The sequence below is a fragment of the Lampris incognitus genome, chromosome 3 (assembly GCF_029633865.1).
Source record: "Lampris incognitus isolate fLamInc1 chromosome 3, fLamInc1.hap2, whole genome shotgun sequence".
In the NCBI taxonomy this organism is placed as follows: Eukaryota; Metazoa; Chordata; class Actinopteri; order Lampriformes; family Lampridae; genus Lampris; species Lampris incognitus.
The window spans coordinates 77,846,212-77,861,925 of NC_079213.1; the positions used below are offsets into that span (position 1 = coordinate 77,846,212).

The 15,714-nt window shown below is 45.9% G+C and overlaps 1 protein-coding gene across 2 annotated transcripts in view; it reads right to left on the reverse strand.

The window, feature by feature from the left end:
- oca2 (oculocutaneous albinism II) overlaps positions 1-15,714 on the reverse strand; it is a 93,609-nt gene that overhangs the window by 53,852 nt on the left and 24,043 nt on the right. For both annotated transcript variants that reach the window (XM_056277728.1, XM_056277727.1), the window contains exon 14: positions 12,309-12,441. In XM_056277728.1, the coding sequence (XP_056133703.1) occupies positions 12,309-12,441 (133 nt within the window). The remainder of the gene's footprint in view (positions 1-12,308; positions 12,442-15,714) is intronic.

The following is a 15,714-nucleotide window of genomic DNA, read 5'->3' on the forward strand; positions in this document are numbered from 1 at the left end:
GTCGCGAACCATCTCGTCCTGAAGCGCGTCAAACTTGCATGAGCTAGCTAGCCCTCGCAAATTAGCTACATACTGCTGCACAGACTCACCAGGCAGTTGGTGTCGCTGACGGAATATAAATCGCCGAAGGAGGGCACTCTGTGGAGCAGCGAAATGGGTGCTCATAAGTCCCACAGCTTCGTCAAAGCTTGTGACGTTCCCCAGAGTCCCGAGCACACGATGACCCTCTGCTCCCAAGCAGTGTAGCAACAGAGCCGTCTTCCTTGCCTGGCTCACGTCGTCGAGCCCTGAGGCGATGATGTAATTTTCAAAACTATGTAGCCAGCGAGTCCATGGTACCGGAGGCTCGCCAGGTAATGCCAGGAAGGGGGCAGGTGGTGGGAGAGAGATATCAGCCATCCTCGTCGCCAATATTGTATTTAGAAATCACGTCAGGACACAGCGCTGTCGCTCAACACAACCGCTACGTTGCATTCTTTATTTAGACTGACACAGCATCACAGGCAGACCCGATCAAACAACCCAGAGCCCGCAGGCATCACCAATCGATCCCAGCACAATAGAACAGCACCAAATCAAATGCAGCACTGTCGATGTGTGCAGACATAACACACTGGGGACCGGGGTTCGCGCCCCGGTCTCGTCAGATCCGACTATGCCCGGATTCAATGAAGCAGCAATAATTGGCAACGCTGTCTTCGGGAGGGGGGCGGAGTCGGCTTGTGTTCATCACATGAATGCGTTTCTGGGTGTGTCGGAAAAAGCAGTGGTTGGGTCGGGATTCGCCCTGTCACGGAAGTGACGAGGCGTCTCCTTCGAGACTGCCGGCCGGAGAGACGCAGTTGGGGAACGCATACAGTACGAGGGTGGGTGTTTGAACTAGAATAGAGAGCGATTGGCCACTAAATTGGGAGAAAAACGGAAAAATCAGAAATAAATTTTTAGAAAAAGAATGGGACTTTGTTGTCTTTTTTTACAGTACTCTCAAACCACTTTCCAGAGAATTAAAGCTGCATTTTACATTTACTGGTGTAACCAGGTTAAAATTAATGTTTTTATTTTATTTTGTTTGAGTATGAAATATCACCAAATCCTGTCTTTGTGCTGTTATTTGTGTTTACTACATTTTATTTTATGTCATTATTTACTTTTATGTATGTTTTATAACGACCGTCATATACCTGTACTGTCGCTTTAAGAGAGAGGTCTTGTGGGTACACGGAAGAGGGAACGCGGGAAAGGCCATTTTTGTTTTGTGGAGGGAGTGTCAAGCAGCGACCGAGCCGAGCCACACGTGTTTCTTACCGTAGCACAATTTTGCTGATTGAGGAGAACGTAACCTTGAGTATCCCTGTAAGAAGATACTGCAAGTTGTGGGATAAAATACTTGTTTATCCTTCCTTACATCGGAGTCCCGTGGACGGTTTCTCCTTCTAACGCACACGAGTGAAGTACCCATATGTGCCGTTCTAGTCTAGACTGCTGAATAGGACAATACAAAGCTCAAATGACCGGCAGTGGAAACCAGTTATTTCGAAAATAAATGGCAAGGTGGGCCAAATAGAGTCCTGTGTGTCCCCCCTCCTTCCTTGATCATGATGATGATGATGATGATGAGAGACTGAGGGCCCCCCCCCCAACAACACCTGGGGCCCCACCCAACTAGAACACAACGCAGAGCTAACGATGAGAGTGACGGGCGTGCAGCAGGCTGACCAGCATAGAACAGCATAGGGCTGCCCCCGTTACATTGGTGCCGTGACCCTCCTGGATCCTGAGAGCGACATCAGTTGCTCGCCGCGGGAGGCTGCTGTCGTCATCAAGCCCCAAACGTCCTCAGGTATTTCTATAGACTGTACACTCATGTTACAGTGGACTGGAGTTGAGCTGTGTGGACACTGGAAAGTCATAGCTGTGGTTACCATGGACTGGGCTTGTGAACAGGATATTTGTATATATTGAAGGAAGAAAAACACACGAAAAAAAAGGAAAAAAAAGTTAATGTTGATGTGATTGAAGGACTCATGTGAATAATCTATTGATGTAAACTACTAGATATGTGCATATGTGATTAATCTATTGGTGAATTTGTTGATTGTGTGTGATTGTTTCAATCTCTTAGTGATTTCTAGATTCAATTATTTAAATGAATTGAGCTTTTCACTTTTTTATTTTATTTTTTATTTTATCTGAGTGTTAGAGGTAGGAACATGGCAGAGGGTGGTTCGTACGTAGGTGGGGATAACATTGCTGATCAGGATCTTTTGGATCGCCAGTGTGCTATGGAGAGGGGGTACCAGTTAGATGTGGGTGGGGGTTTACGGCTAGGTGTAGGTAGGAGTTTCGGGCAGCTCTTAGAGGGCGGGGAACCAGACACCAGAGCACAAGGACCTAGAGACCCGACCACATTTGGCACTCCTCAGTTCACCTCCACACGCTACGTAGAACGGGCCAGGCCAGGTATCAGCGAAGGGGCTGTGCTAGGTAACAGCGAGCAGCCAGTGGGTGAGTTAGCCACGCTCATTACTCAGTTAGCAGAGAAGATAGGAGAGTCAATCACTGCTAAGCTGCAGGAAAAACAAATGCTTAGAAACACACACACACAGACAGTGCTAGGTCTGCTGAACAGCGTTCGGAGACAGTGCCTAGTGTTAGAGTAGTAATGCAGACAGACGCTAGGGAGCCTCCTATTTTCAGGGGCAATAGCTCTGATAAGTTTACAGTTCATGAGTGGGAGAGCCTTATGACTTTGTATTTGAGGAAGCGAGCCATTCCAGTTAGTGAGCAGTCACATGAGATTCTAGCTAAGCTTATGGGGAAAGCAGGGGACGTGGTGAGGATAAAGCTGCGCAACTCATCTGTCAACCACATAGCGAACCCCCACATTATTTTTGATGTACTGAAGCAACACTTTAGTGACCTCACATACTCGAGCATGCCCCTGGCGGACTTTTACAGTACGCTGCCCAAGCCAGGTGAGGACGCTATGGAGTATTGGATTAGGCTTAATAAGACAGTGGAGGTGGCTGACGAATGCTTGAAGTGGCAGGGCCGTAGTATTGAAGAGCCAAGCCACGAGGTAAGCATGATGTTTATCAAACACTGTCCAGATGAGTCTCTTGCCAATGTTTTTGAGTTCAAGTCCGCAGGGAAATGGTCTGCTAGCGAGATCCAGGAGAGGCTTGATGAGCACATGCTGGAGAGGAAGTCCCGTGTTGCTGCAGGTGGACAACGTGAAGCAGGCGCGGTAGAGCGTAGGTTCCATTCACAGGTTCATGTCCCTGTAGTCGACATGGCTCCCGACTTGAACACGACCGTGCCGGTGGTGCCATCTCCCGTCCCGGCTCATGCGTCATCTCCTACACCATTTTGTGCAAGGTCTCCTACACCGTCTCCCGCACCGTCTCCCGCACCTGTCTCTGGCGGTGATCACTATATGAGGAGTTTGGTGAGCTTGCTAGACCGTTTGGTCACAATGCAGACTCAGGTTCCAGTTAGCGCTGCAGTCCAGACACCGACGCTGACTCAACCGCCAGCTAACGCCGCAGAGGTTGTGCAGGGTTTGTAAGTCTCCGGATCACTCCACATTTTCCCACTGCAGCCGGGAGAACCGATGTATAAACTGTTTGTCTCCTGGTCATTGGAAGAGGGACTGTCCTCACCCTCAGCCGCCCAACCAGCTCCGTTCTCAGCCTGGTGGAAGAGCTGGTCGTCAGTCTCGTCCGTTAAACTACTAAACCCACACCTAGAGAGGGATGGTGTGGGTAATGTAGATGTATCCCTCACTGATGTCTCCGACCTGGCTCACTTGTATGAAGACAAGTGTGCCAAAGCACCTCAGGGTTCGCGTATGGTCATTCAGGCGACACAGAGGATTCAGGCTTTCAGTGACTTGTTCTATGCTCCTGTTCTTGTCAACCAGAGTGTGCAGCTTAATGGCATGTTGGATGCTGGCTCTATGTCATGCAGTATCAGTGAAAATGCAGTAGAGAAGCTCCGCTCTGGGGTGTTTTACCTGAGAAGCAGCAGCCTGAAGAGAACATTGTCTTGATTGGCTGCGGTGGTCTGGAGACTAGGCCTGATGGTTTTTATGACCTCAACATGCAGCTTTATGGTGTTTCCTTTGTCATACCCACTCTGGTCGTGCCTGGTCAGCATGATGATCTGATAGTCGGCACAAACGTCATTAAACATGTGGCCCATGTACTCAAGAGTGGTACTGGGTACTGGGACATCGCGTCCAGACAGGAACATCCATCTAGTCCTGACGTTGAACAGTTCTTGTCCATGTTCACGAATGTAGAGCACTGGAGGGGTGGTGCAGTTCCTGAGAAGATAGGTACTGTTAAGCTCACCCAGGCCGTGACACTCTTACCGAGGCACGAGCACTTAGTCTGGGGCAGACTTCCTGCTAAGGTGCCTATGTCAGCTGGAAGCACTGTTGTTGTGGAGCCGACAGACTCCAAGGCCATGCCACACGGTGTCCTCGTAGGTCGACTTGTCACACCGCTCTGGGGTGATAGGTGGGTACCCATGACTGTTGTCAATCCATCTGACAAAGCCATCACGCTGAAAAGGAACTGCAAGTTGGCTGATGTGTTTCCATGCTTGGCGATTGAGGACTTTAATGTTTTCCAGGGACTGCAATCAGTTGCGGGGAGGCATGAGTCCAACGCCACAGGTAGTGCCTGTCCCCCTGTCGAAACCGGCTAGGAGTTTGTCAGAGCTCGGACTCAGTGACATTGACCTCAGCTCCTGTCAGGTTAGTGAGGCATGCAAGTCCCAGCTCACTCAGCTGCTCACCGAGTACCATGACATCTTCTCCAGGGACTCTCTGGACTGTGGCGAGGTCACAGGATACACACATCGCATCCATCTGGTGGATGAGCGCCCCTTTCGCTTGCCCTACAGGAGGGTTCCCCCAGCCCACTATCAGAAGTTGAGACAGGTTCTCACTGATATGGAGGAGAAAGGGATTATCCAGAAGTCCTCGAGCGCATACACTTCACCGCTGGTTATGGTGTGGAAGAAGGATGGCGGGCTTCGGATCTGCACTGATTTCAGATGGCTGAATGCTCGGACCTTGAAAGACACTCATCCCTTGCCACACCAGTCGGACTGTCTTGCCGCGCTGGGTGGTAACTGCCTCTTTAGTACGATGGACCTCACCTCTGGCTTCTTCAACATCCCAATGCATGAAGATGACAAGAAGTACACTGCTTTCACGACTCCCCTTGGGTTGCATGAATACAATCGCATGCCGCAGGGCCTTTGTAATAGCCCTGCAGCCTTCATGAGAATGATGATTGGGATCTTTGGGGATCTGAACTTCACGAAGCTTTTGTGCTATCTTGATGATCTTCTTGTCTTCGCGCCATCAGAGGTTGAGGCTCTGTCGAGGCTCCGCACTGTGTTTCAGAGGTTGAGGGAGAACAACTTGAAACTGGCTCCGAAAAAGTGTCATCTGCTGCAGAAGCGGGTGCGGTTTTTGGGCCACGTGGTTGATGGCGGAGGTGTGTCTGTCGATCCCTCCAAAGTAGAGGTCATCTCCAACATGACAGTGCAGGATCTCATGGAAGGTGATGGGTGCACGCCTTCTGTTCGTAGGATCAAATCTTTCCTTGTATGGTATTTTACTACCAGCATTTCCTCCCGAACTGCTCCTCCGTGGCTAAGCCCCTGTTCGCCCTTACGGCTGGACAAAAGAGGAGGGGGAGGTCGGCTAAGGATAAGAAGCCCCATGGCAGCTTCCGTAAGCTTACCTCCGCAGACTGGACGGCGGAATGTGGGGAAGCATTTGATCTGTTGAAGATGACGTTACTGGAGTGTGTGGTGCTTGCCCATCCAGACTTTGAGGTGCCTTTCATTTTGTCGGTCGATGCGTCTTTGGACGGACTCAGCGCGGTGCTGTCTCAAGTGCCCCGAGGAGAGTCCAAGGCCAGACCTGTTGGTTTTGCAAGCAAGTCCCTCAGTGCCTCACGGCGGAAGTATTCAGCTCATAGAGTGGAGTTCATGGCGCTGAAGTGGAGTGTTTGTGAAAAGTTCAGCCACTGGCTGAAGGGTCAAAGCTTTACCCTATGGACAGATAATAATCCGCTGACTTATCTCCTAACGAAGCCGAAGCTTGACGCTTGTGAGATCCGCTGGGTGTCTAAGTTGGCGTCTTACACCTTCGATCTCAAACACCTGCCAGGGAAGAAAAACGTGGTGGCAGATGCCTTGAGTCGCGACCCTTTTTCCAAGCCCGTCAGTCAGAGGCTACTTAGGGAGCCCTACCCGGCCCTTGTTCAGGAAGCCGACGGGGTTGAGGGGGACTCTGTGCAGGATGTTTTCAGACTCAGCTGCCAGTCCCAATCAGTGAGTAGTGCGCGATCTGGGTTTGCTTGTGATGCAGCTGAGGTCAGGGCTTTTTGTCAAGCCAAATGTGAGTGGCCTGATGCATCAGTATTCAGAGCACTCAGTTTGGTCCAACACGTTCAGCATCTGTCGGGTGGTCAGGATACACTGCCAATGTTATCCACCGAGGAGCTCAGGTTGAGTCAGGAGCAAGACCCCTGCATCTCCAAGGTGTTGCCCTTTGTCGCTATTCGGAAGCAGCCATCGAGGCGTGAGAGGCATGGTGCTGACCAGAAGGTCCTCAGGCTGTTGAAACAGTGGGAGAAGTTGGAAGTCAATGATGGTGTCTTGTACAGGGTGACAAAGGACCCAGTGTCCAAGCAGAGGAGGTCTCAGTATGTTTTGCCTCTGAGCCTGAAAGACAAGGCACTGTCTGGCATCCACGATCACGCTGGTCATCAGGGCCAGGACCGTACTCTCTCTCTTGCAAGGCAGCGTTTTTATTGGCCTGACATGGAGAGGGATATCAGAACATATGTCAGATGCTGTCGGAGATGTGTGTTTGGGAAGACCCCAGAGCCAGCTGCTTGCGCGCCCCTGGAGAGCATTAAAACCTCCGCACCGATGCAGCTTGTGTATGGATTTCTGGTCCGCTGAGGACAGTAAGCAGCGGTCAGTCGATGTCTTAGTGGTTACTGACCACTTCACTAAGCTTGCTCACGCGTTCCCCTGCGCCAATCAGACAGCGAAGCAGGTCGCCAAGAAACTCTGGGATCATGTATTCTGTGTTTACGGGTTTCCGGAGAGAATACATTCTGACCAGGGCACAAACTTTGAGAGCAACCTGATTGCAGAGCTTCTCAAGTTGGCGGGTGTAGCGAAGTCCCACATGACGGCCTACCATCCTATGGGTAATGGCGGGACAGAGCGTTTTAATCGCACGATGGGGAATATGCTCCATTCCCTTCCGCTTCAGCAGAAGCAACAGTGGCCTCAGCAGATCCATTCTCTCATGCTCGCGTACAATGCCACTGTTCACGAGACCACGGGTTACGCGCCTTTCTTCCTGATGTATGGGCGTGTCCCAAGACTGCCGGTGGATGTTATGTTCAGGCAGGTTTTGCATGACCCTCACATTGTTGACTATGACTCTTATGCTCAGTCTCTGCTTTCCTGTCTAAGGAGTGCAATGGAGATCGCTCAGAAGCACTCCACGGCTGAGCAGCAGCATCAGGCGCGAAAGTACAACAGACACACCAAGGGCACTGTCCTGTCTGTCGGGGATCGTGTTTTGGTTGCGAACCAGAGTGAGCGAGGGAAGAGAAAGTTGGCTGACAAATGGGAGAATGGAGTGTACACGGTTGTCGGTGTCAACCCCAATATCCACGTCTACAAGATTCAGGATGCAGAGGGGCACACCAGGGTGGTGCACAGGAACTGTTTGTTGGAGGTCAACTTCTTGCCCCTTCCTGAGTTAGATCAGGGTGAGTAGTCCAGCACAACCAGTCAGTTGCTTGACTGCGCAGAGTCCGATGAAAAGGACAATGCAGATGGCCTGACGGTCTCAGGGGATGCAATGGGGCTTGCAGTCTCATCACTTGGAGACTCGCCTAGATCTGAGTGGGCAGAAGCGGAAGAGTTCATTCCGTCTAGTCTGGTAGTCAGTCCTGTGGGGGCCACTGCTCAGACTCCACCCAACACACATGCACCACACATAGAGGCATCACACTCACTCGATGTTGGTGTTATATCTCACACTGATTCGCACACAGAAGCACCACACTCATTCGATACAGATGTTGCAGCTCGCACTGTCTCACGCACACAAGTAGAGAGCGATGGTCGAGTTAGGACACGCACAGGGAGGGTGGTGAGGTCAGTGAACAGGTTAATAGAATCTATGGCTCAGATGCCATTTCTACGGAGTGTGAGGGATTGAACTTTGATGGAGGTTGGAGTCATTCAGACTAGTTTAATCTGAGTTATTAGGTGTCTATCAGACAGGGTTGTTTTGGGCCAAGTTCATGGTGTGGCGTATCAGGCGTCACATTGATCTAAGGGAATACTGAGACTTGATCAACCTCATTATTTTCTGAACCTCGTAACCGAGGTAGCTCCTAAGTTGACTGGAGGACTAGGTCCTTCTTTTCACGTGTGCCAGTAGTCAGTGATGGGCTTTTCCTTTCCTCTTTCTCTTTTTATCCTGCTGTCAGGATGTTGGTGAATTTCAGGAGGGGTGAATGTAACCAGGTTAAAATTAATGTTTTTATTTTATTTTGTTTGAGTATGAAATATCACCAAATCCTGTCTGTGCTGTTATTTGTGTTTACTACATTTTATTTTATGTCATTATTTACTTTTATGTATGTTTTATAACGACCGTCATATACCTGTACTGTCGCTTTAAGAGAGAGGTCTTGTGGGTACACGGAAGAGGGAATGCGGGAGAGGCCATTTTTGTTTTGTGGAGGGAGTGTCAAGCAGCGACCGAGCCGAGCCACACGTGTTTCTTACCGTAGCACAGTTTTGCTGATTGAGGAGAACGTAACCTTGAGTATCCCTGTAAGAAGATACTGCAAGCTGTGGGATAAAATACTTGTTTATCCTTCCTTACATCGGAGTCCCGTGGACGGTTTCTCCTTCTAACGCACACGAGTGAAGTACCCATATGTGCCATTCTAGTCTAGACTGCTGAATGGGACAATACAAAGCTCAAATGACCGGCAGTGGAAACCAGTTATTTCGAAAATAAATGGCAAGGTGGGCCAAATAGAGTCCTGTGTGTCCCCCCTCCTTCCTTGATCATGATGATGATGATGATGATGAGAGACTGAGGGCCCCCCCCCCAACAACACCTGGGGCCCCACCCAACTAGAACACAACGCAGAGCTAACGATGAGAGTGACGGGCGTGCAGCAGGCTGACCAGCATAGAACAGCATAGGACTGCCCCTGTTACACTGGCAACTTGTCGAAGACAACAACTAAATATGTCAGAACAGAGAGTATATGAAGAGACCACATGACACAGATGAATCACTGAACTCCCAGAGGAATAGCTTAAAGGTGAATGTGCCCCACTTGGTTAAGGGATTTTGGACTGAGTGCCCTAAGTAAATCCATAGGTAGTATATTTTACCGAGATCATTAAACTAAAAAAAAAAGTCCAAAAATGTATAAACAGAATTGAGCAAAATATAAAGGGAAATTAAAAATGAACCCTTCATTGTAAAATGTAACTAGCTATGTCGGATGCACTCTGCTTCCATTACCATCAAAAAGCTGCTACTACAAATCCTAAAGAGTGGGCTGATTCTTTTGTACCATTAACACCTTCACACTTCAGTGTCTTTTGAAACGCCACTGCAGGCAGCACATATAAAACCACTGTTCCTTTACCATTTTGAACTGAATTGGACTCTCTATAAATATATAGTTTTATCAAAGGAACGCTACAATGATGCCACAGGTTTTCACTATGGGTAGCTCCATCAAACTGAACATCCTTATCTAACTTTAGCCCAACCCTCGTTGGTGTATGTTGGTGTATGTTAACATAATATTTTGTCTTTGTTCATTTATGCATTTTTAGAATAATTACAAAAACTATTTGTGTGTGTTTTAGTATGCATGTGCGTGTCCCCATGGGAGGTAGGAAACTAAATTCAGTGATAAGCTTTTCACCCTTACATGTGTTTTTGGTTTTTTTTGGGGGGGGGGTGGATTTTTCCCTGTTTTTTTCTCTCCAATTGTACTTGGCCAATTACCCCACTCTTCTGAGCCATGCCGGTCGCTGCTCCACCCCCTCTGCCAATCCAGGGGGGGCTGTAGACTACCACATGTTTTCTCCGATACATGTGGAGTCAACCAGCCACTTCTTTTCACCTGACAGTGAGGAGTTTCGCCAGGGGGATGTAGCGTGAGGGAGGATCACGCTATTCCCCCCAGTCCCCCCCCCCGAACAGATGCCCCAACTGACCAGAGGAGGCGCTAGTGCAGTGACCAGGACACATACCCATATTCAGTTTCCCACCCGCAGACACGGCCAATTGTGTCTGTAGTGACGCCCAACCAAGCCGGAGGTAACACGGGGGATTCATTCCCCGTGTTGATAGGCAATGGAATAGACCGCTACACTACCCGGACACCCCACCCTTACATGTGTTTAAGGCCACTGACTGCACAACATTATTAAAATGTATTTAACAGATTTTCTTGAACATTTTTAAACTACTTGGAATTTAGCATTTAACAAACAGTACTCCTGCAGAGGTCAAGACAACATACGTACACAGCATGCCATTTGACATGCATTCTACATGCCATTTATACTGTATGTACATATGTCTAGAGGTATATTGCTTACTAGTTATATCAAAATTAAAGATAAACTCCAATCCCACTGTTAACTACTTTCCCAATGTGTTCACACCCCACATTAAGCATTACAACAAACCCATTACCCTAACAGGGGGTTCATATTCCCATTCCCATCCTTTGTAAGGCTGTATCTTTGTTTTACTGTTATTCCATTGTTGGATTTTGCATCTTCTCTCAGTCCTGAATGTGAAACAAATTGTAAATGTTTGTTTTAGAAAAGTGGTACATAAGTAAATTTACTATTATTGTTAGAAATTTTTAGTAGTCAGTGTCACAGTTTCAATGATATTATTTTTCTTTTGATGAATTGTGCAGCTCCAATCTCATAAGACTAAAGATCCGAGCAAAAGACTAATTGTAGATTTGAACATGCTGGAGGACACCCCATTACACAATGACCAATGAGAGATCGCCGTCCGCCTTATCAACTGACACACCATAATGTAACAAAATTATATCTAAAGTGACAGGGTCATCTGATAAGGATAATTGGTATACTGTGGAAATTACGTGAGATGGAAAGGGATCCAAGCCAGAGGGCATTCTACGTCATATGTGGACGTTAAAAGGCCAAATGTGTAATACAAAGTTAATTAAGTTTCTCTGAGGTCACTGAATCCCCCAAGAAGGTGAGTAGCTGCTTACTGTATAAGAGCACCGATGGTACTGGAGGTTATTACACTTCAAAATTGATAGGAACACTTGATAATATATACCAGAATATAATATGTCACCTCACAAAATCACACCTCGTAGAGGAATGGGGCTTGAGAGATAGGAGTGAAGTAAAAAAAAATATAGAGAGAATGGGTAATATATATATTAAAAAAAAAAATCTTACAACCAACAATCTTAAAATCTCCTTTCTAAACTTCATGTGATTCCATAAAAAAAACTATTTGACTAGGCTTCCAGGTGGCGTGGCGGTCTGTTCCGTTGCCTGCCAGCATGAGGATCATTAGTTCAGACCTCCATGTTGCCTCCGGCTTGGTCGGGTGTCCCTAGAGACACAATTGGCCGTGTCTGCGAGTGGGAAGCCGGATGTGGGTATGTGTGGTCACTGCACTAGCGCCTCCTCTGGCCCCATGTATTGGAGGAGGCATGTGGTAGTCTGCAGCCCTCCCTGGATCGGCAGAGGGGATGAAGCAGCGACCGGGGTAGCTCAGAAGAGTGGGGTAATTTGCCGGGTACAATTGGGGAGAAAAAGGGGGGGGGCTAAAATAAAAACTATTTGACTGTCCTATGAGACCAGTTCAACTGGAGAACAAATATCCTACTTTCTCAATTAATTCTGCGAGTATTTTGCTGTTGGACTTCTGGAATATTGTTTTGCAAATATTTGATATTAATGATAAACTGCTGTGCGAATTGATGATTCAGTCAGTTGTAGTAATACTAGTAGTTGCAGTAGTTTTAATAACAAAAACATGGTTAGTCTTCCAAGTCAATGACAAGTCTAGAGCCAAGGTACAGTGCAATAAATGCACAGGATTAAAAAAGTTTTTTTTTTTTTTTATAGAGCCCATGGCCGAGATCAACCAATGTTTGAGGCTTCTTTGTTTTAAATATTCCCAAAGTAATATTTTCACTCACCCACAATTTCAATGGACTCTTTGTTGTAGAGTTTTTTGTTCCAATAGAGCATCCGTAGGAAAGGAAAGGACGTCAGGAGGACAAGGCATATTCCAAGGAACATATACCCTGTGAAAGCTGCAAAATCAATACCCTGCAAGACAAAGAACATTTTTCTATCAAAAAACAGTCTTTAAACCTGCACTTGCAAAAACCTGAGTAAGATTTAATAGTTATCAATTTGTCATTATGGTATCTGAATTAAAAAGCATGTTATCATAAAGGTGCAGTTTTGATTAGTATAGTACAGTATACCATTAATACAGTGACATAAAGACAATGCATTGGCTATTTTGGCATCAATCAATCAATCAAGGCATCTTCTCTGAGAACTGTGCAGTGGAGCACCTTATCTATAAGAATCAGACACAGAGTGTGTCCTTAAAACCAATAACTGAAGCAGATTCATTTAATCTTTATTATGTAAATCATGTAATCTTTGTCCTTTATGTTTGGCTAATAGAAGTAGCAGCTGATGTGCGTATGGCAGTATTGCATGACCCAGTAGATCGTAACAGTCCAGATTAATAAATGGCCTGAGGAAATTATGTGTTTTAAAGCAGGAATTCCATTGTGAAGCCAATAAACAACTGCATCCTGAAGTGTTAACTGAGCTCTACCAAACTCCAATTTGGCATGGATCCTTACTGCACAATCTGCACTGGAAGCTCTGCTTCTGCCCGGGGCTGCTGCAAAAATCAGTGTGAACGTTGTTTCCGAACGATTTCACAATGTCATTGTACAGTATGAAGACTTGAGATATGTACATGCCGTAATAATAGTGGATAACAGTGACCTCTACGGGGTTTGTTTGTTCAAGTTTCAATAGAGGTCTTGGTTAAGTGGGCAGGAAAAAGATGACATCTACCAGTGATTATAACACCAAAATGTGGTGAAGAAAGTGTGAATAATTTCTTGCAAGTAATTTCTTATTAAGACATCAGACTCCCACAGAGAAGAAATGAAATGTGTTTTTGTGGTGACAGTGTTATTCTTATGTGTTTTGTTCTTGCTCGTATAGATTTTAAGTCTGCATTTGAATTCTGAATCCTGACTCCATCCACACACTCTTTATTAACATCTCAGATATTTGTTGGAGGGGGCCAAAGTCTCGTGCTCAACCACATAATCTCACTGGCTCTGCTGACTGTATATCCAATAAGGCATGCTTTCTCAATTGGCTGTGATCCTCAGGCAAGGCTGGTTTGACGTTAGTTGTTATGCAAACTTAGTGTAAATGCGAACTTTCGCTATTTTTGTCTAAAACTCCTTGTTAAGTTGTCAAAAATATTTCAAACTTAAAAACTAAAACTAAATTATCTAATATAGATATATAGATAATTCAGATCTGTGTGGATCTTGTGGTTATCTCTAACTGAGAGCCTAATGCATCAGTATTCAATCACAGCCAATGTCACTGGATCCCCTCATTTGTTGAAGGAGAACTATGTGGCAAGGAGAACCGCCACTGCTTAATGTAATGATGCTAAAATTACTCAGATGTTTTGTATGCTGTATGATATTGTTTTCTGCCAAATATGTCAAATACAGATAGCCTGATGAGAGACAGAACACCCAAAACACAGTTCACAGCTGTGCCACTCTCTCTATGTCTGAATTTCCCACCAAAATCCTCTCACCACAAGCAAGCAAGCAAGCAAACAAACAAACAAACAAGCAAACACAATCCAAATAAACACACACAAGCTGTCCTTATCAGAGGCCAGATATAACTGAATGAGTAAAGCCCTTCGTCCCTGCGGAAAACCATGCCAAGACAAACTGGACAGTGGGCCGTGGGTGAGTGGGGTGGAAAGAACTGTAATGGAGGAGCCCACATAGTAGAGCTGCACACACAGAGAAGCTGAATGTCACACAAAGTCCACAGATGCCACATTGAGCAGTTGGGGAAATGTCATGCCTCTTAGTAATGCTGCATTATGCCTCAGTGAACTTGAGTAAATTGAAGGATAAGACAGGCCTAGAAACTGCCCTTTTTAAAACAATGACGAAGACTGATCTGATTAACTCAAAAAAATGTTTCTAATAATACAATGCTATGTGATTTGAAATCATTGCACTAAATAACAATAGAACCCTACACTACTGACATCTATGAATCTCATCCCAGGCTACTCTTGCCTACGCAGAAAATACACCAAGTGAACATCCCTTGATTTATATTTGTCATCTTAACAGATCAGTGAAACATCAGTGACACATTGTATCACTCCCAACCTGGTGGCACAAAGACGCATTTTCACAGCTGCCAGACAAGATCAAAAGAGTTTGGATACTTCACGCTACAAGAAAAAAAAAACTTGAAGCGGGACCCTCGTTGCAAGGTTTCCCACTTTATTGCATCAGGACTAACATGCATCTCATGCTCCCCTTAGAGTTCAATAACAGAGACCCTCATTCTAAAGGATCCTCGCCACACCAGTCACAAAGGACCAGCGTCACACCAATAAGAGGTGGTGCCAAGGTTTAGGAGAAACTGTTGCAGAAAGAAGTCCTAATGGGATGTTTCTCTATATAAGTGTCAGACTAGACCATTTAAACTCAAGGATGAGTATTCTCATTGCTGTTCTGTCGATAGTGAAAACTGCTTCGAGTACAATTCACCATTTATACATTTACTTTATGGGGGAGGTAACAGTTCCAAAGGAATGGTAAAGTACATCATAATTATAATAACTATAAATCTGCATAAAAACGAGGGTAAGATCACCACTATGGTTATGCTATGTGTGATATTGGACTGGTGCATTGGAAAGGGGGGGTGACACTGTTTCCAGTGTTTTGACAATTTTAATTCCCATGATTTATGATGGCAGCAGCAAAATGTAAATTGGTCTCACAGCATTGCCATCACATCTCCATTCATCACCTGTACATTGACACAAATACTGCCCACGAGTGTGCAAACATGTGGAAAGACTGTTATCAACATGGAAAACAAGCAAGTTCAATACCACAAACACAGAGGATCATATCACCCTACAGTGCATAACCATAACCTATGCAATGCTCTGCATTATTCATGATGTCAGTAGATACGTGCACTGCAATTAATACATCATAAATGTCCACAAGTTAAATGGGAAATAAGGGTGTTTTAATGCCTCCTCGAAGATATACTTTTAACAGATCGTGTCAACATCCACACATGCCACTATCAGCAAACCTTTTACCAACAGGATACATAGGCAGACCTGGGACATTACTGACATGCAGCAACGAAAATATTCAACTGAGATAAACTAATTTGTTTGCCCAGCAGGGGAAAAAAAATAAAAAACTCTATTTAAGAATTCATGTTGTGTGTGAAGTTGAGAGAAACAATACCTCCCCTAGCTTAGTATAT